The following is a 21,890-nucleotide window of genomic DNA, read 5'->3' as shown; positions in this document are numbered from 1 at the left end:
CTTTTTCCATTGATCTATTTTTCTATCCTCATGTCAGTCCCACACTATCTTGATTATTATAGCTTTGTAATAGTGTTAAGTCCTCCAACTTTTTAAGATGCTTTGGGCTATCTTAGATGTTTTGCATTTATATATAACTTTTAGAGTCATCTTGTCTAAATCTTTTTTTAAAGCTTTATGGAACTTTAATAATTGTTGTTAAGAATCTATAGATCAATTTAGAAAGAATAGAAATCTTAACAATATTGAGATCGCCAATCTACTAATATGGTGTATATCTCCATTTATTTGGGTCTGTTTTAATTCTGGTAGGATATGCAGTCCAATACTCTCTCATGATGCTGGGCGGTGGCAGTGAGCTGCAGCCCCCAGTCAGCCGTGTGATCAGGAAGGTAAACAACTCAAACACTCACAACCATTCTGTACCCATCAACCATCCTGGTTTTCGCTTTCAGTACACTAGTCACTACGTTACAAGAGATATTCAGCACTTTATTATAAAATAGGCTTTGTGTCAGATGATTTTGCCCAGCTATAGGCCAATGTAAGTGTTTCGAGCATGTTTAAGTTGGGCTGGGCTAAGCTGTGATGTTCGGTAGGTTAGGTGTGTTAAATGTGTTTTCCACTTGTGCTGGGTTTATTAGGACACAGCCCCATGGATAAGTCAAGGAAGGTCTGTACAGAGAAAAGAGGGGAAAGTCAAACGACACCTTGAGGAAGCAGTCAGCCAAACTCAAACTGTGGGACTTTCTACAACAGTCCTGATCTCTTAAGAGAGTCAATGCCATAAAAATGTTCTAGATTAAAAGAGGCTAAAAAGACATATCAAAAATACAGTGTATGATCCCTTTTGAATCTAGGTTTTGTTTGTTTTTTAAAAAGCTCTAAAGAAAGTTTTGCAAAGAAATGGGAATATTTGAATATGAGCTGGACCTCAAAAATTGTTGGGCCCTCTTAATATTATTCTGTGAATGCATAACTTTTCGTATGAATGAATAAGTTTTGAAAGCTTTTCTGTCATAGTGCTTACACAACGATAAAAGGATAGACTATCCTTCTACTCTACCAAAGCCAAGGAATTCTGGGACACACTTGACATGCATGTCCAGAGGCTGCTACATTCACATCTTTTCTCCCAATTTGGTCTCCCATAGCCTCTTTAAAAGAATACACAGAGATATAAACATTAAAACTCTGAGAATTTTTATGAAAACATAAAATTCTTTTCTAATCATAGTTTTTCACAGCGATCATTAATTCTGACATCCATTTGTGTTTCCATTTTTGTGGAATTGCCAACTTGGTTTTAAAACCTATAGATTTCAGTTGCATCTTACAGTGTGGCTTACAAACATCATGTTCCTTTAGGCTATAACCACATTTAGGTTGAGCCATGTATAAAATATTGTGAAATTTTTAGAAAAGATGCAAAATTATGGTTTCAAAATAGATGCATTGGCATTGCCAGAAAGAAACTCTGCAACCTCAGCCATGCTGGCTATGTGGGTGCACGCTGTTCACATTTGTTCGTATATGTGGCCTCAGCGGGCAGGCCAGCCAGCCAGACTTGTTAACAATCCTGACAAGAGTTAATAGAACAAAAGACACTGAGAAGCCACAACAAGCAGCTGTGTCTTTTGTGTGTGTGTGTTTGTTTTTAAGAGCCGGAACCTGAATGTGTAGTCATCTTTCAAGAACTGTTATCTTGTCAGCCACACAGTTTGATTTCTATGATAAAGTTGAAGATTTTGGAAACATATAGTTCAGTTTTGTTTTTATAATATCAAAGTATTAATGTAAAATTCTATTGACAATAAAAGCAGGAAGAGTTAACGTACTGCTGGAAGTGAATTCAGAGCAAGATGCTAATCAAATTAAAGAACTATACAAAAGGAGATATAGACCCACTGAAAATGGGCAGTGGTGTAATGAATACCATTTACAAGCCCAGCATTGTATATTCAAAAAGCAATGAAGTTGTAAAGAAGATCTATGAAAAGGCACTTTCAACTTAGAGCCAACTCCAAATAAAAATTTACTGGTTAGATTTTGAATTTGAACGTGCACTTTCCAAGTGTGAGGTTGAAAATGAATGTATTTGTGTTGGGAGAGATTTTTGATTCATCGGAAAAGGAGTAGGCAAAGGCTGTCTTGTTTCAGATCCGTTTAACCAATACTCACTGTCTGCGGGAGCTGCCCTAAGCATGGCGGGCAGTAGCAGATTCCTGCTGTCAAGGAGATTACACAGTACTTGGGGAGATAAGAAGCATACGCACCTGCCTACAATGCAAGGCAATGTGTTATGAGTGCTAGAAACGAGGGCAGCAAAACTCAAAAGAATCTCAGAGGAGGGAGAAGCCAGAGGACTTGGGAGAGGTCTTATGGTAGACCTTAAAGTATGGATTGTTCAGCAAAAGATGGAGATGGCAGGGCAAAGGCTTAGTCCTGGGAGAATTTCTGTGACTTGTGAGTTAACAGTGTCTCCCCTCTGTGTTCATATGGAACCCCATGCCCGCATCTATTATAGCATTTACCAGGATAGATTATTATGGTCTCTTTAACACACTCGCTAGACTGCAGTTTCCTAAAGGACAATTAAAATCCTCATTGTTTGCACATTCTGTATTTGTGTATTCACATCCTTGCTAAAATGTATTTGTAATCCCCCCAGTTAATCCTTATAGCACTTTTGCAGTTATTCACGGACCCGTGTGGAGCCACGAAAAATTTGAGTTGCCTGGTGCACGTGTTTCCAGCTGGGGTTGAACAGGACCACGCTCTGCCTTCTTGTATCCGCTCTCATTTTGTAAACAAGTGTCGTCTTCCCAGTATTTAGTGCCACGTTTTTTGCATTTTCGTCCTTTGAGCTGGTGATCTTCCTGGTTAAAATGTTCCCTAAGCATAGTGCCAAAATGCAAGGGGGCTGTGATGTGCCTCACAGAGAAAATATGTGTATTGGATTGCCCGTGGGTTCAGTGTTAGTGAATCAACAATGTGTATGAAGTAAGGTGTCTTTAAACAGAAACACACATAGAACAAGATTATGTATTGGTCAGTTAATGAAAATATTCTCACCAGAGGCTCTTAGGAACAAAACTTTATATTCCCCCAGGAGCAATGATTTGGTATCTACAAGTTCACTGTTTGCAGTGACTTTATACAGCGAACTACCCTGAGTAATAAGAATTGACTGTATGTGTTACTTCCGTATGCTTAGCACTTAGTGTTTAGTAGATGGCCAAAGAGTTTTATGAGCAAACACCTGAATGTAGGGAGTTTGGAGGAATAAACCAGCTCATTGGAAATGTTAAATACTGACGTGCAGGAACTGGGGTGTGAATACCATGCAGGCAGCGGGAAGCTGTCAGAGACTGTCTCCTGGGAGTGACCTCTCAGCTGTGAACTGTTCACCAAGCATTGACTGAACGTTCTGGGTGGCGTGATGGACAGAATGAACATCCCCGGGGCCTTGCTGGCAAGGAGATACCGCAGAAGCTCTCAAAACTCCTTCAGCAAGATTAATTTCCCAGGGATTTATGGGATGGATTGGAATTGAGAGAAACGGGAGACATAAAACCAAGTTAGGCAACTACTGTAGCAATCCTGACATGAGGTAGTAGACACCTGGATTAGGATGCTGGCAGGGAGAACAGAGAAGTAGGGGGAGATACTTGAGTTATTTGAAGGAAATCCACAGTATATGACTCGATAAAGAGGATGAGGGAGATGGAGGGACAAAATTAAACTCTGAGGTTTGCTACCCATGACTTTGTTAGTTCCTATGTTTGCAAATGTTTTCTTTAAATGTTTTCCTCATCTAAGGTAATTACTCTGTGCTGTGCTGTCTTTTAAGACATCTATAATGGGGTCACAGTCCCCATCTGTTGTAACTAAGCAGCTGATGAATTGCCTAGGGTTTGGGGTGACAGTCAAGGACAGTACATCTGGTTTTAGAATGAATGGTGAATCTTTATTGCTAATTGTGAAATTTTTCCTGGGGGGATCCAGAGTTGAATTATGCCTCTTTTTAACTGAAAATATGTGCCATCCAGATGACTTCCACTCTGATGACAAGCTATGTCCGTCATTGTATGGCTAAATATTCCTAATGCAACTATTACTACTACGTTAGTGAGAGAGTAGGATGGATTAACATTCACTATTGTTCTTTGAGAAATTGCATGTGAAAAAATAGAGACCCACGATCTCCATTAATTACGCTTTCAGTGGCATATGTAAACCAGTAAGCTTTTTTAAGTTTGCAGAGTAGTTCCTTCATTGTGAGGTACAGTGTGTTCAGTGTCTTTCTTTATAGTTTCTATAAATCAAGAAATAAAACTTTATTTTCCCTCAGCATGATACAGACAGAAAGCTTTAGTTTTAGAAAGCTATTTAGTTAAACTTTGGGTGAAAATACTTCCTCAATGTGCTTTTTTCTTATTAAAAATCATCTTTTAAAGAGATAGTTTATATCTTACTATAAGCTATTTGCATTACCAACTGTTTTATAAGGTTATGGAAAACATATCCAACTTGGAACCTTTGGAATAATACATTTTTTTGCCCCTGGCATACTCAGATAATCAAGAAATATAGTTTTTTAATGTCAATTTTCAAGAAAAAATTTGAATGGTGCCAAGCTAGTAGTGTTTATTCTATCTGTGGCTAAGTACTACATGTATTTAACTCAACTTGAGGTTCAAAATCAAAGGAATTTTGATGTTCTTTATCTTTTTTCATATGCTCTGAGTTTATCTTTCTGAACAAAGCCATGTTTGTAAAGGATACTAAGTTTTGTTTGACCTTCTTCTCAACTGCAAGTACTTGATGGACCTTAATGCAAGGTTATGCTCCCTGGACGGATTGACATATAAACAGAAGACAGATGGTGTGGAGATGACTCTGATGATAATTCATTTTTCAGCTAGTCAAGAAGATATTTTGATTACAGTGTGTTTAAGTAACTATAACACAGTCTGCAATGTTGGTCTTGCTGGGAAGGGAGCACATGGAAAACAAGTTATGTGTTATTTGTGCCCCACAAAGGATGCAGTGTGTGGTACTGATTTTAATTCCTAGTGCTAGATTAGTACTGGAAGAGGTTAAACTGTGTCATGCAGTACGGTAAGTCAGTTAAACACAGACCAAATAGAAAAGGTAACTGCACAGCTTTGAGCCATAAATATTTGTCTTGGAAAGTATTTAGATGTTACTATATGAAAGAAACCAGTATTTTTACATTTAGGTAACAGTCTGTATACAGCTAATTAAAGAATTACATGGCTTGATTTTCAGTTTATGTGAATCGTAACTATCATGGAGCTTGCTTTCTGTGTCAACGAGTTTAAAACTGAAATCAGAGAGCTGACAACTCAACAGCATGTTATGTCCCTGCTGTTGTTAAAGTTTTGAAAAGAAGTAGCTAAGCGAAATGTCAAAAGGAGAAAAAATAATTATAATTGTGTGAATAGATAGGCCATTTAAATTTTTATTTTCATGTACTAATTACAGTCTCTACCTCTGTTTTTTTGTTTCACAATAGGATAATTGATCACTTAGATGGAGTTCGTTTGTTGTGGTCCCTACTAAAAAATCCTCACCCAGACGTGAAGGCCGGTGCAGCTTGGGCCCTCTGTCCCTGCATCCAGAACGCAAAGGTGAGAAGAGACTGCAAGTCAATCCATTCTAGAATCTCTAATACCATATTGAATAATGTCACCACAGGTCACTAATTTCTTTTCACTTCTTTTTGGTCAGATTTATCTGGGGGAAAAAAATGTGCTGAACGTTTGTGCCAAACTAATTTTTGAGCGATACCTTCTTCTGGTCAGTTTTTATATGTAAAATGAAACGGGGCTAAGATGGCAGTGCTTATTACCATGTTCTACATGGCTGGTGCAATCAAAACCACTACCCCAGGTAAATTAGGGGGAGGAAAGTTGACTTATCTTATCTCTTGGGTGAAAAGAAAATTGCATTACTGCCACTTTCAGAAGCTCAAGATGACTTCTATGTTATTTATTGTCTGAATTACTACAATGAAAAATCACTAAGTTCTTTGTTACCTTAAAAAAGTCACATAATTTCATGAATCCCGCTTTTCTTATCTGTCAATAAAGACTGGATATAAAACCTATGGGTAAAATTTTTATATGAAAAAAGACTGAACTGGAAGTTTCTGAAGTCTTTTAGCTCTTCATTTGTAAATTTTATTATTTTCTTTGAGGATCTCTTTTCAGCCCATTTCTGTTATCTTCACTTAAATTTCTTTTCCTATAGGTTTAGGGATTTCCCTTTAAGATCCTTATTGCTAGAGATATTTCTCTCTGTTGAGTATTTTTATCTAAAGTATTTTTATTTAAAACACTTAATTCCCGTAATAAATTTAACATACCTCTATCTTCCTAAATATTTGTGACTAGAAGTAATCTTTTGTAAAAAGTGAATTGTGATATATAGCAATAGTAGAAAAGACTTATTACAAACTGGTTAATGGAACCATTTTTTTATAACAACAAAAAAGGAAAAATAAAAATAAAATCACCTCAAATGTCAACCTACAGGAAAATGGACAACAGGATGATAGTACAGTCATAACATGTCATACAATGCAGCAGTGAAAAATGAATGTATTTCAGCAATGTGTTCATCAATATTGATACATCACATAAACACATTGAGCAAAATAAAAACAAGTTTCAGAAGCAGACATACAATATAATCCTATTATATAAGGTCCAAAGAAATTTTTTAAATGCAAAATATAAATGATATTATTTAGGGAGCAAGAAAGAAGCCTACTGGAGAAAGATTGCTACACATCCTTAAAGAATATCTTTAAGGATATTCTTTAAGAAAGACCTTAATCTTCCTTAAGGAATCTTTAATATCTTTAAGGATCTTAGTTATCTTTAAGGAAGGTTAACGGTATCAGAGGCAAGCCAAGATTAATAAGCAGAACTAACTTCAGAGGAAAGAGATAATGTAAAGAACAGAAGATAACATTAAATTTTTAAAATTAATATCCTCAGAATGACCCGAGGGATACTACTAGGCCCAAAAAGCCTGAATAAAAAAGAAATATTCATAGATTAAGAATGAACTTTTGGAAATTAAAAATATATTTGAAAAAGTAATAAATTTAATAAAAGAGATAAATTCTAGGTTATGTGTGATGCTGGGATATGACTACGTAATTATCTGGATGATAAGGTCTAGTAAATAGCTAAAAATGTAACGTAAAAGTAAAAACTAAATAGGAATCGCAAGCACACAAAAAGAGAGCAATTGAAAAGAAGAAACAGTCATTTTTTTTTAAAGGAGGGGGTTGGTTTCTGTAAGTTGAAGAGCTGAAGAAAGACTCTAGTCTTCAGATTGAAAAGATCCATTTAGTGCCAAGTAGGGAAAAAGAATTTATCTACGCCTAGACACAAATACAAGTTTGGTGTTTCCAGAAATTAAAAGAAAGGAAAAAGTTACATAAGAGTAAGAATCACACCGGCATTAGGCTTAACATTATTCACAATAAATTCTACACGAAAAAGGAACAAAAAAGCCTTTACTGTCTTTAGAGGAAAACACTTTTTATGCTGGAATTCTATACCCTGCAAAACTAGCATTCCAGTGAGAGTAGACTAAGGACAGAATAAAGACGTTGAGCCTTTAGCAATGTCAACACTTAGGAAAGTTATCCCCCAGGGGTCTTCTTTGAAAAAAAATTACAATGTTTTCCAGCAAAATAGAAGATTCTAAGGAAGAGAATAACATGAGTTATAGAAACAATAATGAACAAATAAACCATTAGAATTTATAGCTAAATATGAATTTGTGTTGGTAATATGGCTATCATATTTTGTCAGATTATTAAGAAAGAATTTCTTTAAAAGTAATGGCATAAAGTAAAATGAAAGCAGATGGTGTTGTCACAGTAACAATCTGAATCTATACTACCAGATGATTCGGAAAGCATGTTAGGGAGTGGAAGGTAATAGGTAAAAACATGCCAAAAGTCTTTCCTTTTCCTAGAGAAGGGTGTTAGAGATACTGGTTAAATCTCAATCATCATTGAAAATATGATGAATTTAATATTATCATTGGTGAGATACCATTTTGTATAGATAACATTTCTATCAGTGCTGTTATTACATGTAAACTGTGTCCTGTATTCGTATGGACTTCAACTCCAAATCTGCCTGTTTATCTATTATTAGCTTTAAAAGGTATTCCAGCATTTCCACATTCATTATTCTTGCCCCGGATTTCTGTCCCAAATATCCAACTGGTCTCCTTTGCTGGCAACCCAAACTGAGCCCAGACTTTACACTCAGACTTTAAGAACAACCCATCTTGTCTGTGTTTAAGCCCTTGGCCCCAAGGCCAGTCTACACCCGAGCCCTCATAAAGAGCTCCATTTCTCCTGAACCTCTCCTGCCTTCCACTGCTCTCCACTCCCACCAACTCAGCATCTTTGAACTCTTCTCACCTCCCTTCCTACCACTCCTGGGGGAAGGAAAGACCCATGAGGATCTCTGCTTGTTCACTTCTCTTACCAAGAACTTCTGTATGCATTTTCATTTGGGTAACATGAACATCTGAAGAGTCTTGAACAAGGAAGAGACATAAGCAGATTGGCTCACTAGAAAATGTGTGAGTGGGTGACTGATTAGGCTATTACCATGATTCAGTGGAAAGTAATTAGAGTTTGACCTAATACAGGGACAGTGTGGGTGAAGAGGAAGAGCAAATACAAGAAATGATTGGGAAATAGTATCAGAAATTGGTGAGTTATTGGATGTTGGCTATGAGAAAGAGGTGAGAGAGAGTATGAATTTTTGTTTTTGTTTTGGTGTTTTAACTTTGACAACTAAGTAACCTTAGTTGCTAACCTTGTTAGTAACCTTTACCAAACATGGGAAGAACACAATTTGGGGAAAAGATGGGGGATTTGCTTTCATCCAGGTATAGATGTCCAGTCATTTGAATATATGAATCTGGGTGTCAGGAGAGATTCTGGACTGGAGATATATATATATATATATATATATATATATATATATATATATATATATATATATATATATATATATATATATATGGGAGCCATCAGTATGTAGGAGGCGGTTGAAGTCTTGTGCAAAGATGAACGGCAGAGGGTGTGGGCGACAAGAGAAGACCAGTGACAAAGAACAGTCGCAGAGGAAGACTGACATGTGATGAGATCACCAGGAGAGGGCAATTTCAGGAAAGACAAGAAAGGAAGAAACGCCAAGAAAGGAGGAGTGTTCAACAGTATCATTTGCCCCTAAGAGGTCATTTGCCTTTGAAAACTGAAAAGAGCACATTAAATATGGAAATGAAGAGATCATCGGTCATAGACATTTCAGTTGAGAGGTGAGAGTTTAAGTCCGTGGTACTGGAGTGAGAAATGAATTAAGGGGAGAAATAGATACAAAGAAGATTAATAGTTCTTTCTGGAAGCTGAGCTGTTAATATCAGTAGAAGGAGCCAATATGAAATCCGGAAGACAGTTTAGGCTGAGGGAATGACTAATATGGGAAAGGCATGAGAGAGATGGAGAGGGTGTGTGTAGGCAGTAGATGGAGAAAGGAAGAATGGATGTACGGAAGGAAGGAAGAAAGCATAGCTCTCACTGTGCCTAAACCTTCTAAGCACATTGTTCTAAGTAGAGTAAAAAACTTCTGGAGCACCAAGCAGAAGGACACTTCTAGAATACATAACTCCTGAGGGTGAGCCCTGTGACAGGAAGGACTTCTGGTAAGAAACACTGAAAAAGGCAACTTCTTACTTCATCGAGGCAACGAACACATGCCCAATCTCCTGTCTCCCTGTCTATCTATCTGTCTGTCTGTCGGCCTATCTATCTATTTATCATCTATCTATCTATTATCTATTTATCTATCATCTATCTATCTATTATCTATCTATCTATCTATCTATCTATCTATCTATCTATCTATCTATCTATCTATCTATCTTTCTGTCATCCAATTCAGAAGTGACAAAGTTATCAAAGGGATCTGAATTAATACCCTTCTGTGAATTTAAAGACTTGAAGTCACACATTTCTTAGCTGACAGTAAGTATAATTTGGCTGATTATTTCAACAATGGGGACTGGCTTTTCTGATTACATAATATAGAAGACATTTCCATAAATTGAATTCACTAAATATGCAGAGTCAAAATTTGATGTCAAATATATCACAAAATTCATCTTTTATGACTAAATTTATGATGAACATTTTTAGATGTCAATTCGAAATAGATGAGGATGCATACCTTTTCAAAAATGTATTGAGATATGTGAGCAAAAATTTTGAAGACTATTGGTCTAGTATATCAGGTCTGGCCCTTGAAATGGGAGAGAAGGAAATTTAAAACATCTTTCCTCAAGAAAATACCCTAATTTGCAAGACTCTTGTCCTTTTGAAAACTCCTATTTTCTAGGACCAGGAGGTGAATATTATACTGGTTTCCTTTCTTGCATACTTTCAGAACAAAACTCATCTTCCCAAGGCAGAAGGATACCTCAGGGGTCAAGTGCAAGAGAGGTCATGTGCTCAGAAAGGCAAGAGGAAAGAAAGCACATTTATATTAAAAAATAATATCTCATTATTCATATAGATCCCAATCAAACCGTGGTTTCAGAGAGCTCTATCTAAAAGAAATTTCTATGATAATGGAAATTTACTCTTCAGATATTGCAACCAGTAGCCATGTGTGGGTTTTGAAATGTGACTAGTCTGACCGAGGAACTAAACTTTTAATTATATTAAGTTTTAATTAATTTAAGTAGCCACATGTAGCTAGTGGCTCTTGTTTTGAATATCCCAAGTCTAAGATATGCAAATAATGGAGAGTTGTTTTTGAAAAGCAACTTCTACAAAAAGTTCTAAACCTCAAGAATTATATAAGTTGGCATATGGTTATATATTCACTATGCCAATTTTAAAAGTAAAGAAAAACACAAAGGAAGTGTCTTTTGTGTTTCCATATAAATGTAAAATATTTTTTGTTCTAGTTCTGTGAAAAATGCCATTGGTAATTTGATAGGGATTGCATTGAATCTGTAGCTTGCCTTGTGTAGTATGGTCATTTTGACAATATTGATTCTTCCAATCCGAGAACATTCCATCTGTTTGTGTCATCTTCAATTACTTTCATCAGTGTCTTACAGTTTTCCTAGTACAGGTCTTTTGCCTCCTTAGGTAGGTTTATTCCTAGGTATTTTATTCTTTTTGATGTGTGTTTCCTTAATTTCTCTTTCTGATCATTTGTTGTTAGTGTATAGAAATGAAACAGATTTCTGTGTATTAATTTTGTATCCTGCAATTTACCGAATTCATTGATGAGCTTTAGTAGTTTTCTGGTAGCGTCTTTAGGATTTTCTATGTATGGTATCATGTCATCTGCAAACAGTGACACTTTTACTTCTTCTATTCCAGTTTGTATTCCTTTTATTTCTTTTTCTTGTCTGATTGCTGTGGCTAGGACTTCCAAAACTATGTTGAATAAGAGTGGCGACACTGGACATCTTTGTCCTGCTCCTGATCATAGAAGAAGTGCTTTCAGTTTTTCCCCATTGAGAATGATGTTGGCTGTGGGTTTGTCACTTATGGCCTTTATTATGTTGAGGTAAGTTCCCTCTATGCCCACTTTCTGGAGAGTTTTTATCATAAATGGGTGTTGAATTTTGTCAAAAGCCTTTTCTGCATCTATTGAGATGATCATATGGTTTTTGTTCTTTAATTTGTTAATATGGTGTATCACATTGATTGATTTGCATACGTTCAAGGATCCTTATATCCCTAAACCCCACTTGATCATGGTGTATGATCCTTTTAATGTGTTGTTGGACTCGGTTTGCTAGTATTTTGTTGAGAATCTTTGGGTCTATGTTCATCAGTGATACTGGCCTGTAATTTTCGTTTTTGTGGTATCTCTGTCTGGTTTTGATATCAGAATGATGGTGGACTCATAGAATGAGTTTGGGAGTGTTCCTTCCTCTGCAGTTTTTTGGAATAATTTCAGAAGGATAGGTGCTAACTCTTCTCTAAATGTTTGATAGAATTCTCCTGTAAAGCCATCTGGTCCTGAACTTTTGTTTGTTGGAAGTTTTAAAAATCACGGTTTCAATTTCAGTACTTGTGATTGGTCGATTCATATTTTCTGTTTCTTCCTGGGTCAGTCTTGGAAGGTTGTACATTTCTAAGAGTTTGTACATTGCTTCTGGGTTGTCCATTTTATTGGCATATAGTGCTTGTAGTAGTCTCTTATGATCCTTTGTATTTCTGTGGTGTCAGTTGTAACTTCTCCTTTTTCATTATTAATTTTATTGATTTGAGACCTCTCCCTTTTTTTCCTGATGAGTCTAGCTAAAGATTTATCAATTTTGATTATCTTTTCAGAGAACCAGCTTTTAGTTTCATTGATCTTTTCTATTGTTTTCTTCATTTCTATTTCATTTACTTCTGCTCTGATCTTTGTGATTTTTCCTTCTACTAACTTTGGGTTTTGCTTGTTATTCTTTCTCTAGTTGCTTTAGGTGTAAGGGTAGGTTGTTTATTTGAGATGTTTCTTGTTTCCTGAGGTAGGATTGTATTGCTATAAACTTCCCTCTTAGAACTGCTTTTGCTTCATCCCATAGATTTTGGATTGTCGTGTTTTCATTTTCATTTGTCTCTAGGTATTTTTGATTTCCTCTTTGATTTCTTCAGTCCATTTGTTTTTTAGTAGCATATTGTTTAGCCTCCACATGTTTGTGTTTTTTGCAGTCTTTTTCTTGTAGTTGATTTACAATCTTATAGCATTGTGGTTGGAAAAGATTTTACATGTTATTAATTAATCCTTTCCATACTAACCCAAATTAATAATTAAAATCCATAAAATGTTTGTTTTTTCAATACTCATACCAAAATTTAATCACAAATCAGGAATAGAATAGGGTTTTTTTGTTTTGTTTTGTTTTTCATTCAAATTTTAACCTAAACATAGTAATCTGGGGGTTAAATGAGATTTTATCTCATTTTCACCCATGTATTATACCCAAGGAGATACAACTTCTGTTACCTCTTAGTAATTGTGAAAGACAGCTCCAGAATATAAAATGATGCTGGTGAAGAACATATAATAGTTTTAATAATTAGTAGTTAGACTGGGTTTATACTTCATAAGCATTTACACTTAATTTTCATTTTGCCTTGAGCTTCATGACAGTACATGAATATAATAAAATTAAAACTGATAAAAGTTGATAATGATTTAACTCAATCTCCAGGCATGTCAAATAATGTCATTAATTCAACAACATTTGTTTAGCACTAACTGTTTGCCAGACCCTGTGCAGGTGCTCATTACATTCTGTATGCCCATTTTTTTGCATCTTAACATAAATGCATAATATTTATGCAATTAAGTTTCTAGTGTTACAAAAAAAAAGAGTGAGGTTAAGTGAAGCAAAACTTCCATCATTTGAGCCTTTCTGGAATGTTCCTTCACATAGGGAGAGAAAATAAAGTTACCTATGACCTATTGGTAGAAATTTGAGCACAGTTCCCTAGGGATATGTTTTATAATTGACACTGTGTCCCAGGTGAACAGGCAGTGTCTTCTCTTGGTGGTAAATGTAAAATACTAGCACACTTTACAATCAGCTGCCTTTTTGATAAGCTAAAGTAATGTAGGTAAAGATACTTATAAATGTCTATATGCGCTGAAGTTACGAATGCTTGGGACTCCTTTAGGGTCTCACGTGTCTTATATTACATCACTATCCAAAACTTAACCCACTTGGTTCTATTCAGGTTAGCATCCTCAAGAATATATTTTGTATATTCTACTGTTTTTGGTAAATTTAAATTGTTTTCAAATAAGAGTATATGTTCTATGGGAGAGTAGAGGCAGGAAACATTTTTTGAATATGCTGGGCATCCAGCTTGCAGTAAAATAACAGAACCAGAAAAGATCTCGCCAGATATTTTGGCCCATTCTTCCCTCTTCCCCGCTCCCTCCCGCTCTCTGTTTCAGGTAAGTTAATGACTCAGCTTTCTAGGGAAAGTTTCCTTTTATTTTATAAGAAAGCATTTCCACATTTTTCATGTAAGATGCTTTTGCAAGTCACTTTAGAATTATTAACTTATGAATCATAGGAGTTGGCATCATTTAGAAATAAACCACTTCTTTGTCTGGATTGATGGCACTGACGGTAATGCTGCAGAAACCAGCCACTGTCAGTGATAGCTAAGGGCTGTGCCAATCTGAGCACGCTCTGTGTGTGTTCATGTGGAATGGATGTGATGAGGTGTCAACTGTTCGAGACAGATGTTACCCATTTTTTATACTGTTAGCAGCATATACATTAGAACACATTTTCAGATCTGTTAAGAAAATGAGATGTGGAAATTACGTGTATTGGATGGATTGCCTCTTTTCTTGCTGGGAAATATTTAAAGCTACCTATCAGTGAATGAGTGAGACAGCAAAGTATTTCAGTAATGAACTGTGGAATAATTGTGACAAAGAGTCACAAAGTAAGTTGGCATTGTATTTGCATTGTAATTAGATGTATTGAACAAATGGACAGTGGGATTTTTGTAGTGAGAAATATTGACTTTTTTTACCAGGAGACCAGTGTCTCAACTAGAAAACTTAAAATTTTCCTTCATTCTGGAGAAAGTCAGTATATTATAGTTTTTGGTCACTTATCAGTGATACAGAAAATGTACTAAGTGAAAAAGAAATGTTTTGCCTGCTTGATAATTATCTGTCCATTCCTTATATGATTCGAAAATCAGGGTGTGAAATGTAAGTCTGTTTTATGGTCTTATATTAAACCTGAAAGAATATTTAAGAGAGGAAATAAGCACCTTCAGTTTAAAAACTACTCAGTATTCTTCAGTCTATCAAGAACTAAACAACAGAGGCTGAAATAAAACTGAAGTAATTACAAAAAATTCACTGCATATTTTTCTAAGTAGCTTTATTTAAAAGGTTTTATTTAAGGCTTAAGGAAAGTTTGTTGTTGTTGTTTTCCTGTTAAGATTACTAAAAAGGACAGAGATCCTAAGATGTGACCTCTGTAGTGATGTTATTTGGTGAAATTCATGAGCTGCAAATCTGGCTGCAGATGAAGAGCTGCTTTGTAAAAAGCATGAAAGATTTGTAAATGGAAGTGAAAAGCTGCTTCTTCCCAGCTGAATGATCAAACACATTTTTGGCGGAAAACATTGGTTGAACAGGTGTTCAGTATTACGAACTTGTGATGTAAAGAATGCAACAACTGAATCTGGCGAAGATCCACGTATTAAATTCTTTGTTCTTAAGAACCAAAATTTCCTGCTGCAGAAAATCAACTCACATTTGTGCTCCATGAAAAATAAGATATTGAAAACTTACAGAATTCACATAAAGAATATATAATTATGTTACATCACTTACTTTCAAGCTTTTTGCCAGCATTTATAAGAATCATGTTTCTTTCTTAAAATATCACTGCGTTTTTTTATATTTTCTTTTTATGAATGCTGTAAGATAGTATTTAATCCTATTTCTTTTCATTAATGACTTTTAAAAGGTTTTATTAAGAAAAAAGTAGAAGTTTACATATATTTATTAGCCTTTTTATAAGAAGTGATTCACATAATTCATATTAATTTGTAATCACCACTTCCTCATGAATTAGATGGGAAACAGGTATTTTATTTTAGAATAAATACTCTGTATAATAAGTCAGCTGTAGCATTAGGAAGAAAACTCAATCTGTCTTCCAAATCAGTAATATATCCATGAGATCGCTTGGCCTTGTAACCTTCTTAAACCTAATTTTGCTACTTGTTTAGAAAATAATGTCTTGTTGTGAATTTTGATCTCAGAGGGAAAAAAAAAATACCTAGTAATTTCAAAACCAGCAACCTGAGGATCTGCCCCAAACAGAGAAGCCAATTAGAAGATGTATGAGGATGATCCCCCAAAAGAGACGAGGAAAAAGTTAATTTCTGTGAGGCTGAAGTACAAGCTTGGGCAATTTTAGCTTCCTGACTACAGGTGTGACAGAACACAGTTGATCAAACCAGGCAGGAATTTGACATCACACTCTGTTTACTTTCAGCGGCCCAATGAGCCATGCCCAATCTGGAAGCCAGAGAGAACCTGGAAAAGGAGCGTGTAGGGCTGTAACTTCATACTGAGAAGACTGCCATGGACATGGCTTAGGAGCTTGGATTTGGTCAAGTTTGGGCCAAAGAATGTATAGCTGTCCACGGTGTGCCAAAAAGCCTGCATAGGTTTTTAAAACATTGAAAACCTGTTTAAAATGTAATCCGTGTTTGGCAGCCCACCTATCTGGGGTCGGCTATCATTTTTAATAAGTCACCAAATAGTTCAAAGTAGGCTCCTCATCTGGCCCCCAGTTTCTAAAATCCTATAAACTAAAGTGAACTATATTACAGGTATTTTTTCTGTGTGCCAGATTTTCAAGTGGGAACTTGAAGGCCCAAACAAAAGTGAGGGTGTGACAAAGTTGTCTTCAGTATCTATGGGTCACATTTGTTGCGTTCTCCTGGATTCCCCTCCTGTCCTGCTACTGTTTCCCATCCCGTGCTTCTCAGCCCCAAAGGGGGCTACAATGGAGGTTGCTAGTTTAGGAAGGGGTAGATTGACAGAGGTGTAGTATACAAAATGGAAAGTAACGACTAAAAGGTATAGCCTGTTCTAAACAGGTGTGCCAACAATAAGCTGCTCATGAAACCACGTAACCATTTTATTTGGAAGTGCAGTTTATCAGTTTCCAGTTGCTTTATTAAACTAATAATCTCATCCATTGAGTTAATCATATCATTATCTCCACCTCAGCCAAGAACTCTCAGGACCACACACTGCACTTGATCACCATCAGAGACTGTGTCAGCTCACAGTTCATGGGTTTGGACCCCAGTTTCTCATGCAACATTATGTCCCTCTGTCTCTCTGGGCACAGAGCTTTTTTTGTTTGTTTTGTTTTGTTTTTAATTTTTCTAAATTGAGGTAGAGTTGTTTACAGTATCATATAAGTTTCAGGTATACAGCACAGTGATTCACATTTTTAAAAGTTATATTCTATTTATAGTTACTATAAAATATTGGCTGTATTCCCCGAAAGCAGGCACACTTGTCTTGTTCCTGATCTTGGAGAGAAACTTTCAGTCTTTCACCATGGAGTATGATCTCAGCTGTGGGTTTTTCCTACTTGGCCTTTATTATGTTGAGATCATTTTCTTCTATTCCTAGTTTGTTGAGCTTGTTTTTTTAATCATATGAGGATGTTGAATTTTGTCAAATACTTTTTCTGCATCAATTGATGTGCTCTTATGGGTTTAACCTTTATTCTGTTAATGCAGGGTGGTATACTGATGGATTTTCTTGTATTGAACCACCCATACTTTCTAGGAATAAATTCCACTTTGTCGTAATGTGTAATCCTATTGAATCTGGTTTGCTACTGTTTTGTTGAGGACTGCAGTTTTCATTTTTTATACTGTCCTTATTTGGCTTTGGTATCAGAGTAATGCTAGCCTCATACACTGCATTTGGGAGTGTTATCTCCTCTTCAATTCTCTGGAAGAGTTTGAGGATTGTTGTTAATTTTTATTTAAATGTTCAGTAGAATTCACCAGTGAAACCATCCAGTCCTGGGCTTTTCTTTGTTGGAAGGTTTTTGATTACTGATTCAATTTCCTTACTTATAACTTATATAGATCTGTTCATATTTTCTGTTTCTTCATGGTCCAGTCTTGGTAGGTTATGTGTTTCTAGAAATTTATCCATTTCTTCTAGGTTATCCAATTTGTTGGCATACAACTGTTGATAGTATTCTTACAATCCTTTTTATTTCTCTAAATTGTTATGTCCCTTCTTTCATTTTGGATTTGAGTCTTCTCTTTTTTTCTTCATTAATCTAGCTAAGGATTTGTCAGTTTTGTTTTGAATAGCCAACTCTTGGTTTCATTGACTTTTCTCTACTGTTCTTCTATTTTTTTCTTTAGGAAATAGAGTGATGTCCTCTTTAACCCAATAGTTATTTACAAGTGTATTGCTTAATTATCACATATTTGTGTATTTTCCAGTTTTCCTTCTGTTGTTGATTTCTATTTTCATTCAGTCATTGTGATCAGGAAAGGTACTTTGTATGATTTCAATCTTTTTTTTTTTAAGTTAGACTGATTTTGTGGCCTAAAATATAGTCTTCCTGGAGAATGTTCTATGCACACTTGAGAAAAATGTATATTCTGCTGTTGCGTAAAGTGCTTTATATATGTCTGTTAGATCCAGTTGGTCTATAGTGTTGTTTAATTCCTCTATTTCCTTATTGATCTTCTGTCTGATTGTCCCATCCATGATTGAAAATGGGGTATTGAAGTATCCCACTCTTGTTTTTAAGGACCTGTCTGTTTCTTCCTTCAGTTCTGTCAATGTTTGCTTTATATATTTTGGGATTTATACAAATGTTTATAATTACTGTATTACATCTAGTTGAATTGACCCTCTTATCATTATACATCCTTCTTTCTCTTTTCAAATAGTTTTTGACTTTTCATGGAATATCTTCCCATATATATATATATTTTCAGTATGCGGGCCTCTCACTGTTGTGGCCTCTCCCGTTGCGGAGCACAGGCTCCGGACGCACAGGCTTAGCGGCCATGGCTCATGGGCCCAGCCGCTCCATGGCATGTGGGGTCTTCCTGGACCGGGGCATGAACCCGTGTCCCCTGCATCGGCAGGCGGACTCTCAACCACTGTGCCTCTTCCCATATTTTTACTTTCAATCTATGTGTGTCCTTAGACCTACAGTGAATCTCTTGTAGACATCATGCTGGATCTTTTTTTAAAAATCCATTCAGCCCATCTGTGTATTTTGATTGGGGAGTTTAATCCATTTATATTTAGAGTAATTACTGATAGGGAGTTTAATCCATTTATATTTAGTTTAATCCATTTATATTTAGAGTAATTACTGATAGGGAAGCACTTACTTTCGCTATTTTAATATTTGTTTTCTGTATGTTTTGTGGCTTTTTCCCCTCATTTCGTTCATTAATGCTTTCCTTTGTGTTTAGTTGATTTTTTGTAGTGCCATATTTTTATTCCCTTTTCCTTTCCTTCTGTGCATATTGTATAGATATTTTCTTGGTGGTTACCATGGGGATTACATATAGTATCCTCAAGTTATGACAGTTTACCTTAAATTGATACAACTTCAGTTGCATGCAGGCACTTTACTCCTTTACAGTTCCACTTTCCCACTCCCCCTTGATGTTCTCAGTGCCACACATTACATCTTTACATGTTGTGTACCCAATAACATAGATTTATAACTATTTTTATGAATTTGTCTTTTAACTCTTATAGAAAATAAAAAGTAGAGTTACAAACCAAATTACTATAACACTGCTATTTGTATTTTTCTATTTACCTTTATCAGGTCTCTTTAAGTTTATCCTAAAGTATATTGAACCTCTTGGGTTTGTATATCCATGTATTCATACTCAAATTTGGAATGTTTTCAGCCATTATTTCTTCAAATAATCTCTCTGCCCCTTTCTCTCTCTCTTTTTTTTTTCTCCTTACATTTAGTAATTTCAAGTGTCCTGTCTTCAGGTTCACTGATTCTTTCTTCTTCCTATTTGAGTCTGTTATTTTATACCTCTAGTTAATTTTTCAATTTGGTTATTATATTTTTCAGTGCTACAGTTTGTATTTGGTGCTTTAAAAAAAAATTCTATCTTTTTGCTGATATTCTCATGTTATTTCTATATCATTTTCCTTATTTTCTTTAATTCTTTGTGTATTTCTTGAGCATTTTGAGCATACTTAAGATAGATGTTTTAAAGTCTTTGCCTGATACATCTGTAAGTCTGATGCATTTGTTTCTTCAGGGTTGGTTTCTGGAGATTTACTTTGTTCCTTTGAGTGAGCCATGTTTTCCTTTTTCTTGGTGTATCTTGTGGGTTTTTTGGTTGAAAATCGGGCATTTGAAAAAACAGCCACTAGTCATTTCAGATTGGCTTGGAAGACTTTCACTAGTCATTCTTGTCATTCCTATTGGAATCACCTAGGGTAAAGGTGTAAGGGCTTCTCAGATCTTTTCTGGGCATGTGTTTTATCTGGGCCAGTGTGTCTGTCTACTTAAAATGTCCCCCATATTCATAGCTGCTTTTAATGTCTTAATTTCCCCAAGAGTCTCACCCCAGCTTTTTCTTGGGGACTTAAATGTTCTATTTTATTCCTCTTCTTATAACTTCTTGCCCTGAGGTGTCTGTGAGTCTGCAGTCCCCCTGCAGTTTTCACACCCCACAATGAGTACCATTGTCTTCCACAGCTGCTGCCACCTGAGGTCCAGCATATGCCACAATTTCACATCTAAGTTCATAGTCACATGAGACAGGGACCAGTCTCTCAGGTAGCTTCATCCACAGGCCAGAGTGTTGCAAGTCGTTTCTGTTCCTCTTGTTCTGGTCAAGGGAGGGGACTGGGAATTGGCCCGCTTCCTCCTGACCTGTAGCATTGCCAGGAAGGGGATGGGACACGGGCAAGTAAAAATGCCAGGAAATTTCCTGAGGTTCTGAATGCGACTTTATCTTGGTTCAGTGTTTGTTTATTTACTATAGATCTCTGAATTGGTTTCCAGAGCTCCTATAAAGTTACTTTAGCCAGTCTGTTAGTTGTTTATTTAATGTTTCCATGGGGGAACAAGTGTCTGGTGCTTCTAAGTCCACCATCTTGGAAATGTCTCCATGCTTTCTGATGAGAAGTCAGATACTGGTATTAATGAAGTTCCCTTGTACATGATAGCCATGTACAACTTTCAAGTGCAGCCTGCAACTTTCAAGATTCTCTCTTTGTCTTTCAGCAGTTTAATTATAATGTGTCTAGGTGTGTATCTGAGTTTATTATACTTGGAATTCCTTAAGATACTTGATTATATAGGTTAAAATTTTTTTCTCAAATTTGTGAAGCTTTTGCCCTTATTTCTTCAAATATTCTTTCTGTCCCTTTCTCTTCTTCCAGATCTCTCATATACATAGGTTGGTATGCTTGATGGTATCCTGTAGGTCTCTGAGAATGTGTTCATTTTTCTTCATTTTTTGTTTGGCTCCTCAGACTTGATAATCTGAACTGACCTATCTTCAAATTCACCAAGTCACTTTTCTGCCCGCTCACATCTGATGTTGGGCCCATATAGTAAATTTCCCATTTCGGTTATTGAACATTTCAGCTCCAGAATTTCTAATTGACTTTTTTTGTAAGTTAAATCTCTTTATTAATGTTCTCTACTTCCTGAGACCTTGTTCTCAAACTTTAATTGTTTAGGCATGGTTTCCTTTAGTTCCTTGTACATATTTATAATAGCTGATTTAAAGTCTTTATCTAATAAGTCCAACATGGTACAGGCTTCCTTACAGTCAGATTTTATTGACTGCTTTCTTTCCCTGGGGTGTACTTTGTGGCATACTTTTTTTTTTTTTGGTATATCTTATAACTTTTTATTGGAAACCTTATATTTAAAATAATATAATTGAGAAACACTGGAAATCAGATTCCCCCCTTTTCAGGGGTTGTGTTCTTGCTGTTTGTTGTTGTTTTTGCTATTGTTTGTTATTGACTTTCTTGGACTAATTCTGTAAGATCTGTGTTCCTTCTCAGTGTGACCACTGAGGTTTCTTCTCAGTTAGCTCACTGGACAGCTAATGAGTTGATAGAGCTTTTCTTAAACACTTTGCATCATTAGATTTCTTACCGTTTGGTGTGGGGCCCTGTGTACATGCTATGGCAGACATAGAACGCTAGCAGCTCACACATCTGTCTTACCCTTCACTTCTCGTGTAGGGCCTCACG

At 35.9% G+C, this 21,890-nt stretch overlaps 1 protein-coding gene across 10 annotated transcripts in view; it reads left to right on the top strand.

Annotated features, from left to right (window-relative positions):
- ARMC4 (armadillo repeat containing 4) overlaps positions 1–21,890 on the top strand; it is a 207,887-nt gene that overhangs the window by 79,929 nt on the left and 106,068 nt on the right. For all 10 annotated transcript variants that reach the window (XM_032621216.1, XM_032621217.1, XM_032621223.1 and 7 more), the window contains one exon: positions 5,543–5,657. In XM_032621216.1, the coding sequence (XP_032477107.1) occupies positions 5,543–5,657 (115 nt within the window). The remainder of the gene's footprint in view (positions 1–5,542; positions 5,658–21,890) is intronic.

The sequence above is a fragment of the Phocoena sinus genome, chromosome 2 (genome assembly GCF_008692025.1).
Source record: "Phocoena sinus isolate mPhoSin1 chromosome 2, mPhoSin1.pri, whole genome shotgun sequence".
NCBI classification, from domain to species: Eukaryota; Metazoa; Chordata; class Mammalia; order Artiodactyla; family Phocoenidae; genus Phocoena; species Phocoena sinus.
The sequence above is the reverse complement of the archived record's forward strand: the minus strand, read 5'-3'. Positions and strand labels throughout refer to the sequence as shown.